A 27,389-nucleotide genomic window follows, 5' to 3' on the forward strand; every position below is an offset into this window, starting at 1 on the left:
GTAATTAAACATTTCAAGAAGCTGATAGATATCTGACATATCTGCATCATCATATTCATAAGTTGACAGATCAGTACTATGACCATCACAGATGGCTTGAAATAGTGGGAAAAAAAAGGCTGCAATTCTTTCATCTTTATACATCTTAAGGCAAAGTTCATTTCTTGGATCCAGAGGACAAAGAAGGAAAGTTGCTTCCCAATCTATAATGCCTGATATACATGTATGCTTTTATTTATTGGACAGATGCCTTTATTTGATGGATGCACTTGTCAAATTTAGGAAGAAGATAGTGCCGTAGATACTATATTTCAGTATAGAAATTGGAATGCAGAAAAAAAAAAAAAAGGGATAGATTTTTAACTTTCTGTTATACTCCATGGTGAAAACTAAAAAATATTTTTACAGTTACATTTTACCAAGAGAGATTATGGTCATTTTCCACAATCAAGCATCTCCTTATATAATGTTTGTTCAATAGATTGTCACTTGAATTCTGCGGAAAGAGCTATCTTTATAACTTAGAAAACTGAAAATGTCCATTGAGTGTCAGCAGTACAGCCTATTTATTGTTAGACACAAATGTATTAGATATAAATACATATATAAATATATGTAGATAGAAATGTATTTCTTTTTACCTATGTACAAAAATTGAACATGTTTTCCCATAAAATCTAACTTAAAATTGACCTCTATAATTCCAGGAGGTAAAAAGTAACATTTAAAAGGACTGACAATTTTAATATATGGTTCTTATGAAGCATACTATATTATTATTTATCATGTCAAGACTGATCTATTAATATGTAAGCTTTGACTACAATTCATTTTGTTTTGCTTTGTCTCTCAATTCTTGACACATAGGAATACATCAAAACCATTTTCAATATTAAACAGACAGAAATTTCCTTTAGCAATGAAGGAAACAGAATTATACCAAAGTAAACATACCATAGAGGCAGTAGTCAAATTTGAAAGCTTAGCCAAGTCTACTACAAATGTAAGTAAACAGTATTTTTAGATGCAATCTTTCAAGAAAGATTGTTCTAAAAATCCAAAGTGCATCTGTTCTTTATTGGCAATCCCAGTCTTGCAGTTATATATAAAACATTTGGTATCAAAATTAGGGAAATTTGTTTCTCAGTAGCACAAAGTCATTTTATTATGTCACAGCCTGTATCATGCTCTCTAAAATGATGTTAGGCAAGAAAGGATCTCACTACTACATTGAACCTTGCTATCTCCTTATTTTTACCCATTTTTTCAGCAGATGTTAGGAGTATGTTTTTCATATTCAGATTTGCTTTCCTCCAATTAAGTGAATACAAATACATTAAGTTTTTATCAAGAATAGTGTACTCTTCTTTAAATTTTTTAAAGTGTAAAAATATGAGGTAAGTTTAAAAATAATATAACAATTAAAAATAAAAATAATATCCGCTTAAGCCTCTGGACACTGCAGATAAATTTGACCAAAAATCATCATGTACAAAACCTAAGCTAACCATCAGCTGCCCTCAAAATCTCATAAACAGGTGCTTTTAGAGTAGTTTTTATCTTTACATAGTACACAGAAATGAAGTCAGTGGAATTGCAAGTAAGGTTAGAAGTCTGGGTAGAGCTTTACAGTATAGATATTGAATATCAAGTGAGATGAACCTTTCCCTGTAAGTGAAGATGCAACAATTATATTGGAAAGAAGAATCTTTAAAGGACCTCAAAACACAGATAAATTGAGGGAGTCTGTATTTTCTCTTCACTTCAAATTTGTTTATGGAAAGAAAAAAAGTGCAATTGTTCCTTCATTTAGTAATTTTTTTTTTTTTTTCTGTGCTCACCAGGATAACTTTACATATAATTGAAATTATTTTAGCTTTCACACATCGTGAACAAAGACATCCATGCCCTGTAAATAAAATAATTATGACAACAGTTCTTCTAGTTTTCTTCTGGTCAGATGAATTCACAGTTAAGTCTCCTGAAGAATCTCAAACCTCCATTTAGGAAAAATTTCCAGAGCCTTTAATTAAACTCTGTCAGGAAGTAATGTAACACTGTTATTTGGAAGAGATTAAATGGAAGAAAATAATGGGTTTGACTTTCCACTTTTATACTGGTTTCATGCAAATGTGAGATGAAAAATCAGAGCTAGCATGCCTGCTTTTCCCAAATATGCAGAAAGTATGGAATGAACCTTTTTTATTATTCCTTTAGTAGATTACAGTAGTATCAAGTCATACCATACTGTATAATCAGCCACTATCTGAATGTATATTTTTGTTATGTTCAATGAGATGTTAAAAGAACTGTAACTATATCAGAACTGTTAGTGGAATAAAAGGAGACTAAATGGTGATAAAGCAGCTGGTATACTAAATGAGTGGGACTTAAATTTGAAAATATCCATATCCTTTTTCATGTGTGAGAGAAATGTAATCCAATTTGTGATTTGGATCTCATACGCTGCAGCTGCCATAGGAAAGCTTCCAGCATATTCTCCAACCACACTACGAGGCTTTCTCACTTAAGCTTCTCAAGATCAAAATGAATGCTCATTGTCTCCTTGGCAAAATCCTCTCTTTAATAAAAATAGTTCATGTTTCTGAATCCTTTCTCTTACAATAACTAGTAATCTTCAAAAGATCTAATTCTAGCCCATTGCTCTGTTGCAGAGAGCTGGGAGGATTGTTAAATTTTTGTCTGCTGGACAGGGAATTACCAGTGATGATTTCATAAATGCTGACTTGCCAAAACAAAATCATTTTGTCTTGGCATATTTATAGAGGACACAGAGGGAAAACCTTATTCCTTTGTCCAGGCTACCTCTGGGGGGAAAGGTCTTTCAAATCCTACTGGTGTCTAATTTTATACTTTATTCAAACTTTTTTTGTCATTTCACTGTGAATTTAGATTTAGACACAATATATTCATAGCTTTTCAGTGAAAACTGGGAGCCCATTTGAGGATCATGCCAGTAAGTCCTTGTGAATCTTGCTCTCAGCTCTCACTTCAGAGCTCTGAAATCATTTGTCATTGAGTAGCGATCAAGTAACAGCTTTTTTCCTTGAAACAGATCAACTATTCAAAAATAGTTTTCTGAAACTCTGCATCATTTGAATGAATCTCAGAGAGGAAACAAACAAACACGTTTGGACTATAAGTTCCTACTACACAATGACATTCCCCAGCTTCTTCAGCTTCAGCGTCTACAGTGAGAAGGAGTGAGAACAGAACCATTTACAGAGTTCCCAATTAGTCACACAGGGTGGGAAGCAGATCCTGAATTGTTCAAGCATGCCACCTATCTCATATCCCTACCACAGATACAAGCCTAAGCCCCTATCCTAGATTCTACTCCAGTGACATATCAGACACCTGATTTGAACTTCTATCAGGACACTAGAATTTTATTAGTTATATTACTCAGAGACAAAACAAAAAGCCTCTAGATGGCTGCATCTAAGCAAGACTGCATTGCCATACCCTCATGTTTGTCTGGGAAGCTCAAAACTTGTCATGAATATTGTTGGTAATTAAATTTGGTAAATACCATGTTTAAGCAGTCTGTGAATGTCTTAATGACAGCTGGATAGCTGTAAGAGCTCATGCTTTCTCAATGACATTTTAAAATTTTGACTGCTATAATCCCTCATAACTACAAAAATAACAACAACAACAAAAGTTTTCCTCATTCCTGAAATTTATATCAGATTCCAATATGCTATTTTTCCATAGTGTAATATATATATAATCAATATGTGCACAAACACACAATTATTTTCATATATTTAGCTTATGCAAAATTAGTGGGATAAGAAAATTTATTTCTCCAATTTTGCAGGTTAAACCTTTATCAAGAAATTTTAGAATAAATGTCAGGAAAAAATCCACTGTTGCATCAACTTTCAACGTGCTGGAAGTACTGACCTACTTTAAAATACAAAACATATTATTTCTAAAGAGTCAGAGCCCTTTAAAGCATAAAAGATTTAATTTTTATTCAACTGGAAGCTGCTCTGACACCTGTGTTGAAATATCACATCATTGTAGTACTTCAAGAAAAAAAAACCCTAATGTAGCAGCCAATATAATGTTTCAAGGAAGTATTTCATAGTGGCAAATTTTCATTACTAGGCACAGTTACCATGCAAACTGGGCTACATGCACCACTTCCCTAAAAAGTATCTAAGAACTGATGAAATTGCAGTGTTTCAGAGTTCACTTGACCTATCATTTTTTAGCTTAAGCTAGCTAGTTAACAAATTTGCAAGACAGGTTTTAGACCAATGAAGATAAACATAAATTTATATAGTTATGGACTGAAAAATAATGCCATTGAAATAGAAGCTATGTTGTACAAAGTGGGGATATTTGTATTTCATATGTTTAGAGAATTAGGATCTTTATTGCATTAGTATAAAAATTGATTTTCCAACAGAAATAGATAGCTAACTCCCATGTGAAACTTTCATTTTAAAAGACATACATATAAGAGCATGGACTTTTTTATAAGCATTTACTTTCAACATCTGAATTGCCATTGCTCCTTAAATTCTTATGTATGCCAGATACACTATTGCACTAGTAACACTCACCACTGTTACTCTAGAGACAGCCACAACCCATGCTGGAGTAATTTAATCTGGGGATACCAACTGATTAGAAGGGTGCAAGGGTGCCTTTCTTTCTCTGGAAAGAAATAGTTTAAAGATTTAAAATCACTTTTCAGTTTAAAGATATTAGTTAAACCAAAGGTGTAACAATTAGATATAATACTGCCTGTCTTCAGGGTCATGTTATCACATTTCCTTAAAAAATATATATATTTTTAAATTAAAGATTTCCATGTCCACAAATCAGGGAACTATGATTTGTTCAAAGAAGTTCTTACTCTATTCCAGGCAACATCAATGAGATTTAAACTGGATCAGGATTCAGTGTTAGAAGACATCAGTGTACACTGTAATTCCCTCTTTATATCAGAAAGCAAAGAGTTGATGTAAATTGTGGCATAATATAAAGAACAGGATGGAGGAGATATTTGCTTCTGTTATTTACCAATTCTAGCAATCATGTTTAAAATTCTTACAGATAAGCATTACACTTAAGATTTATGTAGATTAAGATATCTACATAAAGAGAGAGGGACTTTTTAATAATAATAATATAATTAAATATTCAACATATTAAATAGTATGTTAGGTTAATCTTGCATTTTATTTCTTTTCAAAGATTATAGATTTAATTTGAGATTAATACAATATTGGTACTTACATATTTCCAGAGGACTTTCTCTATACAAAACCTATCAATATTAAATAATAAAAATAATAAAAACAATAATTATATATACGTATATATATAATGGAGATAGTTCATTCCAGAGACCTGTTATGAATGTCCTCATAAACCAAAAGTGATAGGATGAAACTTGCTCCAATAGTTCAGAATAGCTGTTCGGAATAGGGAAATAAGATACAGCCTGTAAAGTGTTACCCTTTACAAAGGTAACACTTCAGAAAAGTATGTGGCACAAAAAGTATGTACAAAACTGTAACTTCTAATTTTTAAAAGCCTGTCACATGAAAATGCCCTACAAGGGAGAAGGCTAAAAGTTATTATAATTTGTGAACCCCAGCACAAAACTTGATGCTTTTAAAAAATCACATAACCAAAGTGTTGAATAAGAACCTAAAGAATCAAATCAATGATATCTTTACCATTTATTTACTATCTTTACCATCCAGCAAAAATAGTCTAGGAGTTTTTCCTAGTCTATTGACTAAGAGTGTGGACAAAACATACGAAGTGTAACTATTAAATATGTAAACAGCCAAAATATGTTACAGTTCCAGTCCACCTTGGACATCACCATCAGGAGTTCTAATTCCATAAATGCCAAACACGCTGTGCACTACATAATTTCCTGCTGGGTCTTAGATGTTGATTGTGAGTGAGTAAAAGCAAATGCAGCCAAAAATATGTACTTTGTCGGTTAAGGGAAAACAAATATTCATTTAATTTAAATAATGCTGGACTCATTTGCTACAGAAACAAACAAACAAACAAACAAACAAACAAAAATGAATGAATGCTACTACTGAATCAAGACTTCCATGTCAGTTTGTATACTTCAAAAGATTCTGAATGGTAAGATCACTTTACTAAAGTGCCTTTGTCTTTGAAAGTACATGTATAGTGAACTCCAGGGAACAGTGAATAGTGACAAAGCTGAGTCTCCTGATGGATTCCAGATCTGACTTCTTTAGTGGCAGAGCTCCACAAAAATGAGAGTTCCTTCAGTGTACTTCCAAACTGGGACAGGCTTTCATATTAATTGTGGTAAATACTATCTGCCTGCCAGTCACCAGCGATGTGTGTGTTGTGGTGGAGCACAGTATGGAAGCAAAGATGCTTGCATCTACTGCATTTGATATCAGATGTATTCTGCATGTTATTCATTGAGTCATCCTTAGAGAGAAAGGATCAAAGAAGAAATTATATCAGTGTGTCTTTTTATATTTAATTTTCTTTCTATACAAAAGGATGCAACTATAGACAGTGACTTCTGGTAGAGAAAAAAAAAAAAAAAGAAGCTACATTGAGTGCTAAAAATATTTACTCTTTGTTACAATATTACTTTGCTGTAATATAACATTCAACTTTAACCAAAAATCATGACTGACACTTCCAAGATTATTTTGATTAAAAGAGGATAGCTATTCAACTACTTGAAAACAACCCAACTCCAAGAAGCAATTCAAAGCATTGCAACTTCAGAATGAAACCGTTACAGCTTCTAACCATACCTTTAGGAATTCTTAGAAATCTTGTAGAGAAACTTTGTGTGTGTGCTTGCAAAGATATTATATTTAAAACAGAAGTAAAAAACAATGTTTCCTAAGCAACAATCTATGTAGAATTGACAGATTCTTTTGTTTAATGGGTAACTTGTAGTTTTTGGGTCATGCTCCCTACCAAAACGAATCCCTCCTTTTTTTTTTTTTTTTTTTTTTTTTTTTTTGTTTTTGTTTTTTTTTTTTTTTGTTTTTGTTTTTTTTTTTGTTTTTTCCTTATAGTTTGATTAAATTCTTGGAGTTTTATGTTTGTTTAACCCAAAGTTAAACAAACAATTTTTTGATCATCTTTCTAAGATTGTTCTAAAACTGCTCATTCTTTCTTCATTTGCTTATTTTTATATAAGCTGTGTTAATTTTATGTACATGTGGGATGTCCTGTTTGTTAAGCAGGATATTGCTCATATGGCCAAGTATATAGACCAAGAATGGGTCAGCAGAGTTTAGGACTTCCAGCTAGGTCTGCAGATACCTCAGATGCAACATTACTGAAAGTTGCAGCTGGTAAATTTCACGAAGCTTGCCCTTCATCTTATTCACAGCTTTCTGCTGAGCAAAAAGGACTAACTGTGTAGGAATCTTCAGTGTTATTCCTGGGGGCCCAGGAGTTGGACTCAATGATCCTTGTGGGTTCCTTTCAGCTTGGATATTCTATGATTCTATGATAAACATGCTAATGACTGTTGCATCTGCTGGAAAAAGAGAGGAGTTTTTCTTCTGGTATTAAAGTGGAAGCTGATAAAGACTGCCAAATTCCATTTTAATATCACTCTTTTGCTTATTCCAACTAAAAAATATTTGGGTCGCTATCACTAACCAACTCAAAATTCACAGACCATCTCAAACAAGCTATATTCCCAGCCTGAGGAAATGAATATAAACACTACTGTCATCAGATTTTTATCCAAAGAATAAAGTTGATTTTGACAGTATCACTTCAAGCAATAGATGTGTGTATGCATGTGTTTAGGGCAAATTATGAATTTAATTATTTTGCTGAACACGGTTTAACAGTTAGATTTTTTGCTCCATTGGTCATTACAGTGCTAGCCAAGCTATCCAATGCTTTAGGCCAACAGAGGCAGTATATGTTTTCAAATATTATGAAATAAATCAAAACTGTTCACTGAACCAGTTTAGGATTTAGATCTCCAACTATGTGAAACAGGGACTCAGTTACTAAGATGAAATACTTTTTTTCTCTGCCTACTACTAATGTGAGATTCTGTGGTAAAGAAATGACAGTTCCATAACTTAATGTCCAGAAACATTTTTATTGCTTCATTAAAACTGTGGATTAATACTTTCTATTTGCCCAGAAATATAACATCCTTGTAATAATTTTATCCATAGGATATTCATTTTAGCAATAGAGTGGTAGGAAAATTACAAAACACAATGCCTCAACTTGATTTGGTTTGCTTTATGAAGTGATTTCAGAGTGCCTCAACTGGATCCCTCCTAGACAAAATGAAATTGAAAGATGATCTCTGAGAGTGCACCTAACATTTTCTGTTAGTTCACAGATGTTCATCTAATGGATTTGATTAGACCTATGCCAAAGCAACCTGCCTGGCCTCCAAATGTGGATGACACAGACATTTCATCCTTATTGCCTCCTCTTTTGCCCTAGAGGTTAACTTTTATTCTACAACAATATTTATTATTGTGGACATAAGCAGATGAAGCCAGATCAATTTTTTTCCCCTACACCTCAGACTTTGGGAATATGTCCCAGCATCTTGACTTAATATGCTTACAGCACAACTGTTTCTCTACATGTAACACTCAATGCACTCTGTGTCACTGGCATCTCCTCACCACTCTGACGTTGCTTAGCACCAACGTTGTGATGGCTGAAGCTGTAGACAGTTATTCTTCACATTGTACTACAACCATGCACACAGTCATACAAAATTTTATTACAAAAAAAAACAACAAACCAACCAACCAAACAAACTATCTCATAGTTTGTTAGACCAATCACTAGAAGTAACACATTTCAAAGGAACAGTCATATGAAGCTGTATAATTCCTCCTCATGAAAAAACATAAACATATCACTTAGATTTCCATGAATCAGTAATTCTAATTATTTCAAGTGAAAATACTGAATCCACATTTTTCTCATTTGTTTACATATTTGAATGAATCACAATATCAAGTGAAAGTCAGCTGTCACTTTGAAACAATCCTACTCCTCCATAAACGTTACGTAAAGCATAAATGCCAACCAAATATTGAACTATACATGAACAGATGAGGAGAAATAAGATTTACGTACTAAAATCACTACTAAGAAATTTAGTATGATAGATCTTATGATGTATATTAAAATTATCTAATTCAAAGAGAAAATACAGCCTATGAATAAAGGTAAAATTAGAATATTTACTTTAATAAATCTGTCAGAGTAGTTTTCAAAGAACAAAAAGAAAACACATTTATAGGCTAACAAACTCTTCAGCAAAAGAGTTTATTCACATCTCAACTTACTTAACACCATTAAAATCATGTATTACATGACTTGCCATTGATCATAGGACAGTTGAACATATCATTGCCTATCTTTCTTTCTTGCCTTATGACAGATGAAACAAAAAAGATAAAATTTTCAGGTAGATCACTCATTTCTCAACATCTGTTGAGATGGCTGATGATGACGACAGGATGAGTAAATGCTGCACAAATAACAGGAAAGCAACAGCTCCCCTAGACTTACAATTTTATAAACCATGTACAAAAAGACTGTGAGAACACAATGCTATATATAAAATAATCAGGATACAGTGTTCATTATTGAATATACTGATTCAATTTAATTATATTTGCTGAGTCTAAAAAGACCTCTCTCTCTCTCTCTTTTTTTTTTTTTTTTTTAGTGCAGACTGTATCTGGGCTGTATCTTTGGTACTTTGTAGCTAAAAACACTTTTAAAAAGTACTGATATATACTATTTCCAGCTCTTGAAGGGTATCTAATTAGCATAGGGTTGTCATTTGGTATGTAGGACTATGTTCATCTTCATATAATTGATTAATTCAGACTTCCAGACAATAAAAGCTATACTGAGAAAAACAATTGAAGATGAAGAGAAATAGACATAGCGTTAAAATGTAGTCAAGACAGAACTAAAAGCTCCCAGACCAAACACTCACCTTTACTACATACAAGGAAGTAATACTGTCCATTGCATAATGGTCTATTAACATGGTCCAATAACATGATCCATTGCATAACAGGCAGCATGATCTAGATCTGAGAAAACTCCTATGAATACATTTGAAAAGTACAATGAGGTCAGCAAAGTCCTTACTCTCCCTTCCTTTACAAGGATGGGAAAGCTTCAGCAGTACTGCATAGCAAGTCTGGTAATAACCAAGAGGGGAAAAACTCTGCTATTTCCAATAGGTGGTCATCATAGTATGTACAGGTTGTTCAGTACATATTAATTTACAGAGATGTGCCTATAGTGTTCTGTTTTTCCTTATAAGGATAGTTTATTAGCCATGTGTTCTACTCTGAAGCCCCTCACCCTATACAGAAGGCATACAGTTAAGAGAATGCATCAACCAGTATCAAACCAGCACACATATTATTTAATAATCCCTGGTATTCTTACTATTCTGGAAAATACTAGTGCATTTCTTCCTTTAGTTTTATTTTCTATACAAAATCTGGTAAAAAGAAGCCCAGGTTCAGAATCTGACAGTGAAGGAACTCCTGAAATGGAGCCAGGGTTTCTAGCTATGATTCAGAAACCCTATCATGATCCTATTTATGGAATAGGAGGAAAGCACTCTTATTGCTATTCCTCCTACTGGTCCGCTGCTTTTATTGGTCACATTTAGCCCACTGCAAATTAAATGGTAGCTTTGCTTCAGACCTACTGCTTCTGGCATAAAGAGAAAAGGTACTTGCTGACTTTTTTACTCCATTATATTGAAGTCTAGGATTGGCCACACTGAGTAACAGTAACTCTACATGGAAAACGTGCACTGACTGCACTGCTTGGTTACTGTTCAGCTTCAACACATGAAAAAAATGCTATTATGTGAACATAATATTTTTGTAAGATACGCAAAAGAAAATGGAAAATTTCTCTTTAACTTCGACTTAAGAGACAAAGCCTGTAAACTCTTTGTATTTCATTATATGTTTATATTTTAGTTCTGTATTCTTTGCTTATTCTAATATATTACCAAATTCTTGGAGTAAATACCATGGTTTACTAAGTCTCTACAACTGAAAGATACCACAGACAGAATCCTATGCTTGATTAATTTCTTTTGTTGCTGTTGTTGTTTTGGCTTCTTGTTGTAGAGGATGTGTCTCTGTATGTGCATTTTTTTTTATTTCACGTTATGACTTTTGGGGAGAAGGATTATCTTTCCCAGTTTCCACTATCAAATTCATGGTAATTAGGCCTATTGTAGAACCATAATGTTTTTAATTTCTTCCATAAGCAATGTATGTTTTCTGCCCAGAGGAGGATGCAAATGTATCTATAGATCAAAAGAGTCAGCTAATACCCAGTCATCTTTCTCAGTTCACTGCATGCAGAGCAGCAGTTTCATAAAAGGTATCAGACCATTTTATTGACTGACTGAAAAGAATAGCATTGAAAATTGACTGAAAAGAATAACATTGAAAATGTGTGGCCATACAATGCTACTGATTTTTAAGCAGAAAGAAGGTACGTGACAGCAGTAGAGGAAGCTCTCAGCACCATTCCAGCTAAAGATCAGCGGCTAAGTGACAACCGAAGAGGCTTGTCAAAGACTCTCCCTGTGTAACCGGGGTTGCTGGTAGTGAGAACATGATCTTTGATGAGTTCTGATGGCAACAAATCATAACTTTCTGGTGCAACAGAACTATGCAAAAAATAAAATAATAATCATTTAAAAAAACAAACAAACAAACAAAACACAACACAACACCAACAACCTTATGCAAACTAAAATATCTTTCTAGATATGGAAGGCACACTCAGCCTATTGCAGTAACACAGGTTTAGGGCTTTTTGTTGGAACACTTGGATGACATTTTTATTTTTCAGTCAGCCTGAACACTTGCGTTCCACTGTTGGAGTCCAAGTGTCACATTGTGACCAACTGGGAGAAAACTGGAACCCGCCTGTTGTCAGCACATCTGGACCGATTAATAAATGCTCGTAGTCTTCTCCATTCTACTAAGGCAAATCAGCCTTATCAGATGAAACTTATTGAAAGTTTATTTGGTACAACATGTTTTCATGTATAAAATTTTAAATATTTGCCCTTCAAAACTGATCATTTTTTGAATACAGAGAATGTTAATACTTTGGAGTACATTCACGTTAATGTGTCTTTATCTAAGCAGAAAAGCTTTGACTTTGTTCTTCACAAAACATGCAAGGAAAATACATATCACAGAATAGTAATAATAAATAAGAATAAATGCCATGCACTTGTAAGGACAATCTCTATTGCCGTTTGTCATTTTCTTCTGAGTAAAAAAAGCATACAAGCAAATTCCTTACACAATTCCTCTGGAATTCCTAAATTCCAAAATTACATAAAACCCATTTATATAGCTATAAATATTTCCAAGTCACTTGCAATACAAATCACTTTAGTATTGTATCTTGACTTTAACACTGCTCAGGCTTTTTATTTTTATTTTTATTTTTATTTTTATTTTTTATTTTTTATTTTTTATTTTTATTTTATTTTTATTTTTTCTTATGGCTACAGGGCAAACCACTGGTCCAAAAGCACTATTCTGTCACTGTTAACAGAGGTCTTTAAATACACCTCTCTGTCAGCCTTGCTGCCACTGTTATAATTTGTATTCACTAACAGAGCTTTCAAACCTTTTGAAGTCTAAAACAACCTTGATGATCTGTACCCCACCTTTTTGCACATAAAAGCGATTATTCACTTGACTCCTTTTACAGTTGGCCTTTTAATGATGTTTACTATCATTAACAATATAAGTTACTGATTTCTTATGGACTTGCAGCTTTCACAAAAAACATGCCTTTAGCACTTTTACATGATATTTGTAAAAGAAATGTACTGTGCCAGTGGGTTAACTATAGAGACAAAAGATTTATTTAGGTAAAGTAGGGAAGAAATTTGTTGCCTAGCAGGGGATTGCTAGAAGGAGCTGCATGTGCTCTATCCGCTGAAGAGTAAAAGATGTAATGCTGTAAGATCAGACATCACAGCTCTTCTGTGGACCAGGCAACACAGCTCTGAAAGCATACACAAATTTTTGACCATATTCTATATGTCATATAAATCACAGTACATTTTCTATGCATGCAATCAAGTTTGCACAGAGTAGGAATAAAACTATGTCATTGAACACACACTTTACAAGAATTCTGTGATGGCACAAGTGACTGTGTCAGATGTAAGGTAGTCAACAATAACCCATCTTCATCAATGAAAATATATATTTTTTCAGAGACCTGGAGATTTCTGCAGTTATTGTTAAAATAAACTCCCAAGCAGTTGTCTGATGTCAGATTACATCACATAGAAACATGTGAGGCAACAAAATAAAAATTATGGCCTACTAAACAGGGTAGCATGGCTTACCTACCCAAAGCATGATCTAATGATAAATCTATTCTAATAAGCACAATTATAAATTTTAACAAAATACATTTTTGTTATAGGAGAAGCCTTTTGTTTTATTTACTATTTTATGTATAAGGAGATAAATGAAAGAACAATAGGACTACTGTAGTAGTAAAACCACGGGATGGTATAAAGCAGCAGCTCTGAAGAAGTATACAGTTCACTTAAACTACGTAATATAGGAAACTTAACAAGTACATCTAGTATTTTGAATAGAGTATTTTTTTTTTTTCATAGAGCTCAAAGCACATTCTGTACTAGAAAGTATCATATTTTTGCATTCTGTTTTAATTCATTATCATAATAATATAGTTGTTAACAAATAAGAACTAGTGGTAATTATGATCATGGTGATAGATATGTTTTATGTATAAAAACATTTCCCAGTTTCCCAGTAACCCAGATTCAAAACTTTGATCAGCAATGCACTTTTACAGTAGTTTGTAGCATATTTACATTTTCATGTCATATGAAGCTTTTAAGATTTCTCTACAGCTTTTGTAGGAAAGTAATTTTATTTCCTTGTGGGTCTTCTGATCTTCAGACAACTTTAAAGAACTGCTTTAACCTCCCAAGGTTTTGGAAAATACCAGGCATCTTTTCAATACTTCTTGAAGTATAAAAAGAGTATAGTCTAGTTGTACTGAAAATTCAGTTTATAAACCCCAGATCTTACCTGACTATAAAATGGGCTAGTATTACATCCAAACATTTAAACAGTTGTATTTATCATTTATGGAAACTTACTGCATACTGTTGATTTGAAAGCTAAAGATCTAGCAGGACCCATGTACTGCAGAAATCTGAATGTTTGTTTCTCTTCTGTGCATGTCTGCTTCTTAAATTCTGCCTACTTGCAACCCCTTGTTAGCCCTCATTTACGTCTGTGCTTAGATCTGTGCATTAGATGTGTGCATACCTTAATAATGGAAAATAACAAGAGTTAAAGATACTGTTCACAGAAACATTTTATTTTATTTTTCTAAACTAAAAAAGATTTCCTCTTTTAAGAAGAAGCTTAAACAGATTTATTTTTTTAATTTCAAATTCTGTTGGAATAAATTTTATGTAAAATGTGAAGATAATTTCAATGTTTATAAGTAGTGCAAATTAGTATTCACATGTATTAGTGTAGACAACAAAATTACTTAAACCAAAATTATTTACTGCATATGACAAACGCTAGCATAAGGTTGCTTTTAAATGATCAAAGCAGTCTTATCCAACTTTCAAAACAGAAACATGAAATTTTAAAATTAATTTATTTTGTTCTGTGCCTTTAAAAAATGCAACAACCCTCAATGATCTAAAAAACCAACTTGATTAAAAAATATTTTTTCAGTACATCAATGCTTCCCATTTCATAACCAAAAACATAGTTGAAAATCTCTCTTTTCTAATCCAGACTGTTCCACCTGCATCATTATTTTATGGAAATAATCACTAAATACATACAAGACCAACCAAAGAGCAAGTCAATGTTACTACTTGGACTTTGATGTTTACAATTTTGATGAAAGATATATGCTCACTGCTAGCAAACTAATTTTCCACATACGGTAGCAGAAATACTATCTTTTATCAATCCTGAAGAAAAAAAGAAAGAAAAATACTGTTTTCTTTTATATAACTGCAGAAGTCTGCCAAGGTTGGCACAAGCATACTGAGATGAAATAAAGAGATATTGAAATACAAAGCACTAAATTTTGGCATTGCCTTGGTTCTTATAAAATTAAATCATTTTCATAACAGTGTTACAACTCTTTCTTTTCATACAGTATATAACTTCTTTATATAACCTCCTCTCATACAGTTTTCTATTTTAATTGCTTTAATCAAGCATAGTCTAAGGATCAAAGCTTGAGTTTGTTTTAATTATAACAGGTGGTTCAGTAAATAAACTAACTCCAATCAAGGTTTTAACATTTGCAGAATTTCATCGCAGATTCCATAAGCAGAACAAAGGTTCTAGTAATTTCATAATATTACACAGATAGTTCACAGATATCTATGGAATTTTCAAATTCAATACCTTTTCTGAACACTAGGTGTCCAGAAGAAAACAGAAACTATTAAAACAAAATGGGAGAGAAGGGGAAAGCAAAAAAAAATATTAATTCATCCTCTGACATTGCAGATGAAAATGTAATTTTACATGTTGCAATTAGCTGTTCAGAAATTCCTTGTTAATTTAATCTACTAAAAAAAGTCTGTCAGACTAAAAAAAGTCTGTCAGGCAAGAAAATGTCTGAATTTGCAAATTCATGGCAGACTTCTAATCTCAATTAATTCTCACCTATAAAAAACACTTTAGAAAGTTGATCATAAGGCATACTATTCAAAGCATTTGAATAAGAGCTAAATAAGTGCTCAAAAGCTTGCACAGATATCCACTGTTATGATCCTCCCCAGTCCAAGAATTCTGCTAGATGCATTGGCCTGCAGAGGCCAGTTTGGTTTTATTTCCTAAGAACATAAGTGAAAGGACAGTAATAAGCATACAACTTGTGCACGTGCTTTAGGTTTCTTTCAACACCATTTTTGCTGTTGAGGGAATTAATATGCTGTGTTTTTGAATGATTATTAATTTATGATTAATTCAGCAGCTTAAGCATTTGTTACCCTCCATCAGTCAGAGTTCAAGTCCTTATCTCACATTTTTTGTATAGGTTCAGTTTTGAACATGTCAGACATTGGCTTCACTAGATTTTAATGTATTTAGAATAAATACCAGCACATACATTTCAAATTAAGAACCATTAAACTGGCCAATACCTTTGCAAGCTATTTAAATGGAAGAATCTCTGTTTCAAAAGAAATTATAATTTAGCATATAGACACCATAGAGTAAGTAGGCAAGAAAGCAAAAGGTGAAAGTAGTTTAAAACAGACCAAAGCAATTATGAGACACATGAAGTCATTCTGAGTAAAAGGACCTACTCAACAAAGACTGAAGTAACTTTAGAGAGGAAGATACCAGAGGAACGATGGTCGAAAGCACGGAAGGGCATAGGAGGCTAAGGCAAGAACTGGGAAGTTGGTTCATATTGGAAGTTGATTCTTTTTACTGCACAGATGAAAACAGATATATATATAAAATAAAAAATATACAACATATACAAAAAATACATATTTTAAAAGGGCATCACAGGAAAATACAAACTTTCTTTTTCTTTTTTTTTTTTTTTTTTTAATTGTCAGAGATTCTTTTAACACTAATGACACTGAGTTGTTCTAGTGCACAGACTGTCCTAAAATAGCAGCTTTACATTCCAAATATAAATTTAACTCTACATTGCTTGTTAAGGTGTCCAAAATGCAAGAGAAAATTAGGCTATATTTCCGGCTATATTTCCTTTTATTTATTGTCCTCTCCGCTTAAAAATCAGTGCAGTTAATTATTTTTAAATGAGATATTTTTATGTGGGATAATGTCTACAGAAATTATAGAGATTGCTAGTAACAACAATACATACTATAAAAAATATATATATTTCAAATTGTTACTGTTTAATTTCATAAAGTACTTCATAATAAAACAGTCAGTTTGGTATCACAACCAAGCACCCTAATTTTAGTGACTCTTTCAACTTGACACACTCAGAAAGAATACCTGACGTCAAGAACTGTGTTTAAGAGCATAGCTACAGGAGACTGGACAGAATATTTAGATGTCAGTGTGTGAAAAAAGTAGTCATGCTGTAGTGGAACAGGCCTGGGGCATTCATGTCTCTGAATCACTGCCAGGATCAGCAGATCGTCACTGTTAGGAGGATGCCACTCTTTCTGCACAGCCCTCAACTATCATTTGACATCACTGTAAGAAGGGCAAGACAGCACAATTAAAAACAACAGATAAAAGAACACAAGAATGAAATGCAGTTATTTGACCCAAAGAATGGGATGCCTGTATTTCATCAAAGAAGTTTGCTATGTATTTTATGATCAACTTTTAATTGCCTCATATTGTTTGCTCTGGCAGCATACACAGCATGTACTGAATATTAAAGATATCGCTCTACAATAGCATAAAGTAAGCAAAAAGACAGAACTGATACACATGACCAGGAATGGGAAGATTATTTAAATCCTAACTGTATCAGAGACTGAGCTGGAAAAGCTATTGCCACTTTAACTAATGGAATATTTGGCCATGCAGGGCCAGAATGCTATAAGGGGAAGCTGTGGGGGGGAGGGGGACAGAGGCTTTTTTATTGCAAAAACTTCACGTAGGATTATATATTTTTTCCAGAGCCGACACACTGAAGATTTCTTTTAATTAAAAGCAATGGAAAGGTGGGTGTGATTAGAATGGTTTGCACACTAAATTTAGAGCATACAATACATTTTTACCTTTGGCTAAACACACAAGATTATTTACTTGAATGAGGCGAAACTTGACTTAAAACTAGGAACCTTAATAATCCTAACAATAGATTCTGCTATTCTGTATCTTGCACATGTACGATGGCTACCCAAATGAATCAAATTAAGCATCAGCTAGCATGAAACTACATTCAGGATTAATACAAAAAATCCAGATAGGTACAACATCCTAAGGTTTTTAAATATTTTTTATATGAATTTGGAATTTCTGATAATGCCAAGGCAGTGTTTATCAGAACTAACAGCAAGGCTCAGTGTGGGTCTGTCTAAGGAACTATAAATCTAATAAATCTTGAGACAATAATATTATTGGGAAATAGAATCAATAGCAAAATCGTTTTGAATGTGATATAGTATTCATTTATGAACAATTTACATGCTGATTTTTTGAAGGCAGCAAAATTACTGTGATAATATTGATATCTTACATATTGTCTTCTACCAAGAAAAAACAATTAACACATAAGCTTCTTAACCTATTAGCTACTCTTACTCAAAGTTTACCCATCATTAAGTACCACAAAAGATCTGTTCAGTTTTATTCAAGTTCACTTACCTGAAAAGTATAAAACCGGGTCCCATTAGGAGGATGCACTTTAGGAGATGCAGAGACAGTGTTCATATCCGAGAATATCATTTCTGGTCACACACACAATACAATCCACAGACAGCTACAGATGCAGAGTAGAGTGCTAAGCTCAGAGATAAATCCTTTCACACATTTAGGGAGGCAATTGTACAAAATGTAGTCTGCTCCATCCGTTCAGATGTACAGTGACAGCATTTCGAATTCCCCACTCCTACATCTGTGAGCTAAACTGTAAGGTCATTGCTCCCTGACCTTTAGCTCAGCCAGCTCTTCAAAATATGCACAATGCATAAAAATTAGAAATGCCGAAGAAAAGAGAGCTAGAACCTACAGTACGTGGAGCTTGTGCAGGATCTGGCAATGCTCTGGACCTGCCCATCTGTTCTCAGTGATAATCACCTCCCTCCACCACAGCCTTGCAAAGTGATTATGCTAAGCATCCCAGTTAACCAATAACACACAGTTTCATTTCAAGCAAGCATGCACAGTGAAAAACAGAGGACCTCTTCTGACTAACCTGAAGCATGTCTCATGTTCAGTTTATAGCTGTATTTGATAAGAATGATAATTTTAATGTTTCAGTTGTCAACAGTTACGTTAACACATACTATCTTGCTTTAAATAACACAAAGGGTTCTTGTTTCAACTGTCATGCTTAGATAAAAGAAACACAAAATTGTGATTTTTATATATATATATTTGATACTATGTGGAAAATAAGGGTTTTTTTTTTTGAGAAATCAGTTCTAATCAGTTCAGACATAACACACATTGTGAACCTCTCTTTTTTCATTCTTTCCTAATTGTTTTTTTTTCATCTCCAACTCAATCTCTCTTTAGGTTTACCTAACATTACTAAATATAAAGTTGAAATTTTATTCTGAGACTTAATGTTCTTCATGAAGTTACAGACCTACATTTTAGCTTATTGACTTTACACAGTATGTTTTTACACCTGCACTGAACATCCCAACAGCATTCACTGTATGTTATTTTTTGTTTCACACACAGATCATTTGAACCACATGAAGACATTAAAAAAGAAATATTCAAAGAATATGACACTTTTTAGCAAACAAACAAACAAACAAAAACCAAAAAAGTAATCCATTTGCTAAAATGGAGTTTTAGTAAAGGTTAAAAAATCTAAAGAGGTTAGAAAACTAATTTTACAGGTTCTATCAAGCAGCTTGCATTTTATTCATAAGTTTTAAAAGGGAGACAGAAACCACTTAAGAAATTGTTTTCAAAATGAAACTTGTCAAAAAACTGATGAATTGCCAGGCTGCCTGTTTTTTATTCTGTATTATCTTAATGCTTTTACCAACTGAAGATAATGCAGTTTCTAAAGTAAAATGACTATGAAAGAGGTTAGGGTAGCTTCAGAGATGTCTGTCTGTTTAAATGTGTATGCTAGTGTAGTGCATGGCACAATTATCTTATTTTGCAGGCCAAAGAGAAAAAAAATCCTCTCAGATCCTAGAAATGTCTAACATTTTCTTATAATTACCATGATATTACTTCCAAACATTTGCAGGATCAGAGGAAAACTACTGCCTGTAACATTTTCTTGAGAACTAGACTTCACATTGCAGACTTTACTCCCCTTTTTGGTTTCTCTTCCAGAAGATCTAGATGCTGGTATTAGCAAAGGGGTCCCTCAACTGGTCAAAGCAAAGATACCGGATTTTTGGTAATCTGATTATAGGACCTTTTATTCTAAGTGGACTATTTCTTTTTTATAATCTAGCCACCAAACATGCAGTGCAATAAATGTTTCCTTCAAGGACACTTAAGATCATTTGATCTGAAAGACCACAGAAATGTACCTATTTGTTTCCCCAAGTCCATAGTTTGAGGAAAGATGGTCAAAAATCCATGTATAATGGATAATGCTTCCAATAGGCAAACAACTAAATTACTAAATTTAAATACTATCATTACTAAATGACTGTACCTGTTAATTCAAACTTCTCATGCTTCACCTTTCACAACTTTTTATTCTCCTTTCTACCAGTGATATAGGAAACTCCCATCCTGGCTTTTGCTAAACTGTAATCTAGCTCATTTAAAAAAAATATTTTTTTTTTTTTTGCCAAAATCTTTAAGAAATGGTCGATACCAAAGTCAAAGATGACCACTCTAGTAACAACCTCAATATTGCATTCAACAATCATAATGTTATTGCTGTTGTTGGACTTGTTAGCTCCCTATTTACTTGTCAAGGACTGCCTGTTTTCTAACAGCAGCAACTGGGAGCTCTTGTCTTGTTTGGATCTCTGTCCACTATGACTTAACTGCCCATTATTTTCAAGAAATTACTGCTTTTCAAAATACTGTCCCCTATATTTTATCTGTTGTTTTGACTTTCCTAATTAAGCAATGGAATTTGCACTCACAAAAAAAAAAAAAAAAAAATATATATATATATATATAAAGTAAGCTACCTTTAAGTTCAAATAAATACATCTTCTTAGCTAGTCAGTATAGATCTGGAGAGGAGGCAACCATCAGTTCTGTTCTTTCTCTCCACTAACTTTTACCTCTCATGAAAATGTGAACAGTAATGACTATATTTTTTTCTTTGGCTCATAGCACAACAGGCCAACACCATGGTTTTGCAGGACCCTTATGGAATCAAACCACAGTTTCAATGTAACAACCAAACAGCTTGGAAAAATTTATGCAGAACTATTTCTTTTGTTGTTGTTGCTGTTGCTTTTGTTTTTGTTTGGAAAACATGAAAACAGCCTCCTCAGAGGAATGGGTCAGATGTTAGGTGAATTTGGTAAGGAACGCTGGCCCAACGCATGCTCATCTTTACCAACAGAGACAGTTACATTTTAGAAAAGCCAGCAGCCTCGTAGCTGGAATTCAGCAATGTCCTTGGAAGAAAAAGCTGAAAGCAGGTCTCCCATGTTTAATTGAATACCACAAATACTGAGCTAAGTATCAAGCAACCCAGCCTGAAAGTGAGCAGAAAGTGGAACAAAATAAAGGAAACTGAATGCATCCAAAAGGACAAACAGAGAGAGACCTGTGGACCATGACTACAGCTCACTGGTAGAAGTGCTCACAAAGGAACTCAAATAACTGCTCCAATGAGTCTTCCAATGAATGGTTTAACTATTCCATTAAGTGAAGGAGTTTTACTAGAGGAAAAAAAAACAACATCTCCTATATGAAAAGAAAATAAACCCAACATCCATAATAGGTAGGACACACGGCAATGAATTCTCCAAGATGGCTCTAGTTCCAATTATTTTTGAATGTAAGAGATATGAAACTCTTAGTCTATATTATGTGTGCTATACTGACTGCATATTTTAATTAGATACCCCTCTCAAAAACTTTCATATTGGTATATATATATATTTAACTAGCATTCTTTTTTTGATGTGTAATCTACTGGTTTATGTATGGTTTTATATATGTACAAATACAGATTTACATGTACCAACATATATCTGCTATAAAAATAGTGTATAAAAATAGATTACACTTTAAAATAGGAAGAATATATCTATTACATGAAGTACTTTGAAAATTCAGGCAAACTGATACAAAAACTTACATCTCATATTGTAGAGACAAAATGAACATTTTTAATTAGCAAACAAATGTTTTTTAATATGCTAGAGCTTGTGAGGTGTAGTTTGTTTTCAGAATATGTAGTGCTGAAAACCAGATGTTTTGAGTTAAGATTTAAATCACCAGTTTTTATTAAATTAGATGAGTAATTATCCAGAAACATGGACTTTATATCACATACTGTTCTCATTTGTGTCTTTATCAGGGAAAAACATGTTAAAGAAATGTGCCTTCCTCCAAGAGTAGTGGCAGTGTGTGATTCTCAGAACATTAGAGAGCTTTCAAATTAAACTTAATCCTCATCACTTTTGTGTCAAGGTGGCAGAAACCCAACTAAGTTTCCAAAATCTACAATACTGTACTTAATTTGATGTTCCTTTAAGATCTGCTTATTGTTGTAGACATCAATGTAGAGGGAGTATCATAATGACACATCACTCAACTGGCTAAGATTCCCTGAATTTGCTTTAAACAGAGAACTGATAATATTTAAAGAGTTCTGATCTCCAGCTATTAACAACAGAAAAGATGTTAATCTTTTACCACAGATCAGAGAAAAGATATTCCAAGTGCATATGGAATTAAAATAACTATGTTCATAAAGCCAGACATCACATCTGATTGTTCTCCATATCCAAATTAATTTACATTTTCTTTTAGCTCATTTAATGAAGTTGCACACCAAAAGTATTTATAGTTTTCCACAAAACAAAATACAACACAACATAACACAAAATATATTATCCAACAACTAAGAATGTATAAAACCACACATACCTAGTTTCAGAAAACTAACCTCTCCCAGCTGATAAAGCTCCCAGAAGATGAAGTGGGAGAGAGAATTCAGGAAAATGAAACACAGTATAAGGAAGTTTTTGGTCACTTTCATCTTTCTGCTACAAACAGAAAATCCATTTGGAATTAAAGTTTTAGAAATAGATCAGCTTACACTGATAGGCAAAGCCTGCAACTCATCCTGCTTCTGCAATTGAGAATTGATTATCAACATTTTCCATTATGGTCCTGTGTTTCTTTGTATCTTGAATATACAAATAGCCATGCTTGTACAGGTGAGAGTGGCTTACAAGTGCTGGTACCAAATCAGTATGAACTTATGAGCCCTATTTTAACCTCAAACATCAGGATTTGTGAAATTTATGAAGACAAGTACACTGCAGAACAAAATCTCTTTATTAGATATGTAAACTATATGTCAGCAACAATTAAAGATAAAATGTGTAGTCCTAACAGGCTTATTCCATACAATGGCTGCCCTTTCAAGCACAAGAACAATAAATGAAGCTTTCCGAGGAAATGCAAATATGAATGCAATTTCTTTGTTGCATACACTTGAACATTTTACTAAGTACTGCAATTTTTTTGAAAAAAAAAAAAAACAACAAACAAAAACACAAAAAACACATACCACTTTCTTCAACTAATATCAAACTTTCATAACTATTTATCTTATAAATAGCAAACTGCAGAATTCATTTTTGAACAATATCACTATAAAAAGTTAAATTAAAATCACTAATTCAAATATTTAAGTGAGTTTAAAGGAGCTAACCTGCAGTACATTTGCTAGTGGTGCAAACTGTAGTTGGAGATCAGTAATGAGCGGGGTACTCCAGGGGTCAATACTGTGTCCAGTCCTTTTTAATGTCTTCTTTAATAATCTCAACAATTGGACAGAATGTACCATCAGTAAGATTTTTGTTGATGGCATGAAAATACAGGGAGTGGGTGATTAACTGAAGTGTCATGATGACATCCGGAGGGACCTGGAGAGTCTGGAGAAATGGGTGAATAAGAACCCCATGGAGTTCAGAAAGGAGAAGTGCAGAGTCCTGGACCTAGGGAGGAACAAACTCAAGCATCAGTGCATGCTGGGGGGTCAGCCAGATGGAAATCAGCTCTGCAGAAAAGTACCTAGGGGTCCTGGTGGACATCAAGTTGAACAAGAGACATAAATGTGCCCTTGTTGTTAAGAAGGTTAACAGTATCCTGGGCTTCTTTAGTCAAAGTATTGCCAGCAAGATGAGGGAGGTGATCCAACCCCTCTACTCAGCACTGGTGAAGCTGCTCCTGAAATACTACATCCAGTTCTGGGCTCCGCAGTGCATGACAGCCATGGGCATACTGGAGAGAGCCCAATATACCAATACAGGGCCACAAAGATGACGAAGGGACTTTCCTCTTTTATGAGGAAAGTCCTAGAGAGCTACAACTCTTAAGCCTAGAGAAGAGAAGGCTCAGGGACTTATTAATGTATACAAATACCTAAAGGGAGGGTACCAAGGGCACAGAACCAGGCCTTTTTCAGTGGTGCCCAGCAACAGGCAATACAAACTGAAACACAGGAGGTTCTTCCTGAATATCGGGAAGCACTTTACTGTGAGACTGACTGACCACTGACTGGCACAGGCTGCTAAGAGAGGTTGTGGAGTCTGCCCCCTTGGAGATCTTCAAAAGCTGCCAAGATATGGTCCTTGTCAACCTGCTTGATCAGGGAGGTTGGACCAGATGATCTCCAGAGATCCATCCAACCTCAGCCATCCTGTGATTCTGTGAACCTACCAAGTATGCAGTCCATAATCAACAATCATCAAATATAGCTACAATGCAGATGAATCCCAAAGGCAGAATGCCTCATTTTTCAATCTGTTTGCTTGGGCATAAGCAAGACTTTCTTTTGAACATTCTGGGCAGGTGATTGTTGACCACATGGTAGTGCTGCCCAGGGAATTGGTTCAGTCACCATCCCTGGAGGTCTTGAAAAGACGTTTAGATGTAGAGCTTAGTGATATGATTTAGTGGAGGACTTGTTAGTGTTAGGTCAGAGGTTGGACTAGATGATCTTGGAGGTCTCTTCCAACCTAGATGATTCTGTGATCCTGGTCATCACAGGTGTGAGAAATCATTTCTCACACTCTCAAGAATTATTGATACCTATCTGACTAGAATATAGATACCTATCTGACTATAGAATTATTGATACCTATCTGAACTATTGATACCTATCTGACTTCCTTTCCAAACGGTTCAGCGAAACTGGGATGAAATATCCAAAGTACCATTCTGTATTTCTTAACACAATTAAACTCGTCACAATTCAACTCAACACAATTCAAAACTGGATATGTTTCCTCAGAACAACTTGACCATCAGTAAATCACAATTATACAAAGAAACTTTGCTAGGTAACTGAAATGAGCCTGATATAAACACAGTTTTTATCTATTTTTAAGTTATGTGTTGATGACAGTGACTCACTGAGTGAATCAAAAAAGTGAAACTGAATGAAAATATAATGCTTGAATACTGAGGAAAGCATTCTGTTCATAGAGCATAACATGAAGGTGGAAGGAAGAAATGAAAGAAAACAACAAAAAATGAGGGAAGATTTATCTCTGTTCCGCTAAGTTCTGTCCTACTTCTCCATGACTCTGGCTTCAACTGCCAAAATCACAGGTACTCAGGTATACTTAGTACACAACCTGTGGCCACTGCTATTTACTTTTGATGCCAGGAATGACTGTATTTCTGTGTTGTGGCATTATGTCATATTTCATGAAAAAGTCTAGAGGCTCTTTAGAATTAGACAACTTTTATTGGAAAATCATAGCAGTGATTGCATTTATGGGTATTTTAAATAAAATTCTAGTCAAATCTAAAATTAACTCTTGATGAATCAAGACAAAAGCCTCCAAAATAATGTGATTCCAGATGGTAGCAAATAAATAATGAAAACAGTCAGCTTCTTATTTCACCCTGCGTCATATCACTTAGGTATCACTTTCACTATTTACATCCTTTAAGTTGTTTATATTATAACATTATACAGAGTGGTATCAGTGTGCTTGGCAAAATAAGAGTCGTTTCTTACCAGTAAATGTAGAATCTAAATCACAGAGATACTGCAAGACATCACAGTACATTAAGGATGAGTGAAATTATGAAAGAACATAAGAGATGATAATCATTGCCTATGTATCATCTTCAGCAGAGAGCCTTTTTCTTTTTAAGTGAACATCTTATACTAGGTGCCTCATCATGAGTTTAAAAATAGGACGAGGGCCTATGATGGAAAAATAAAAGAAGTTACAAATTTCAGATAAGGCATTAAATCACTGTGACTTAGCACAGATCACTACAAATAGATATCCTTTCTACCCTGCCTCTCATCCCTTCAGAAATACTCTTAAATTCTTTTTCCTAAAAGTATTGTCTTACATTATCTTTCATTGTATTTATTTGTACTGATTCTGCAATCTTCACATACACTGAGATGTATCCTGTTCCACAAGTAAAAAAACTGTCCAGAGAGTAAAATACTAATGAAAATGAGTAGCAGAATTATATCTAGAAGACAAAAACTGTCAGAAAAGCTTGTGCAAAGGCAATTGTCTTAGTCATTTATTTCTATTTCTGCTCCATCTGGAAAATATCTGTTGTCTTAACAAGTGAGGTATGCAAGTTGTTAAACTGGTCCTTTGAGTCAGAACTTAGGGAACTGAATCAAAAATTAAAATTGACAACTGATCGTTACATTTAAAGAATATGAACTATGGATATCAGTAGGCCTTTGCAAAAGGTCTGTTTTTGGAGTGTCCTTTTTTTTTTTTCTTATTCAATTAAAAATTTCATAGCTTTTTTCCATTGTGCTAGTGAACACATTTCTATGGATGTGAACATAAGCTGGAGAAACTTGAATATCCAGAATAAAACCATAAAACTGCATACTTCTTTCACATAGAGCATGAATTGAAATATTGCTGATATTCTAGTAAAGTTCCAAAGAGTAGATTTACCTTAGTAGTTTTCTTGTCTGAAACTACTGGGTAGCTAAGTAGAATATCAATTCTAAATTTGAGTACAACCACGGGAATTTGAATCTCCTGAGGGACTGTTAAGGGGAATAACAATACATACAGTCATACTTCCAAAAGCAGTTACTAGTTTGTGTGTTTAAGACCCTTTTCATCTAATTTGCAGGGATGTTCAGCCTTTGAATAGCCCCTCTATGTCTCTTCAGCCCTTTTGATGCTGTTATATGCCATTTTGAACATCAGATCTCACTGTTAAGACCACAGCAGACTGAGCAAGTTTGAAAATGTCAGACCTGTCGCTCCAAATATATTTACAAAATCCAGTCTTCTACAGACGATGCAAAATTCCCACTTACAGCCAAAGTAAAGACAATCAATCAAATCTTCCAACGCATTTTTATTTCCAGTACATACCACAAATCAGTAATAACATATTATCTTGAAAAGACTTCAAGACTTTGCTATACTGCACATTGCTTTATTGTCATACAGCCTTATAAAG

At 33.8% G+C, this 27,389-nt stretch overlaps 1 protein-coding gene across 9 annotated transcripts in view; it reads right to left on the bottom strand.

Annotated features, from left to right (window-relative positions):
• The window catches only part of PPFIA2 (PTPRF interacting protein alpha 2), a 328,145-nt gene that overhangs the window by 203,721 nt on the left and 97,035 nt on the right, over positions 1 to 27,389 (bottom strand). For 3 of the 9 annotated variants that reach the window (XM_084507297.1, XM_084507296.1, XM_084507295.1), the window contains exon 1: positions 18,432 to 18,833. The exons of the other annotated variants lie outside the window; for them this stretch is intronic. In XM_084507297.1, coding sequence (XP_084363423.1) covers positions 18,432 to 18,512 — 81 coding nt within the window. In that variant the 5' untranslated portion in view covers positions 18,513 to 18,833. Of the gene's footprint in view, positions 1 to 18,431; positions 18,834 to 27,389 lie in introns of those variants that run through there. 9 annotated transcript variants of the gene reach the window in all.

Source organism: Aythya ferina, assembly GCF_964211825.1.
Source record: "Aythya ferina genome assembly, chromosome: 1".
In the NCBI taxonomy this organism is placed as follows: Eukaryota; Metazoa; Chordata; class Aves; order Anseriformes; family Anatidae; genus Aythya; species Aythya ferina.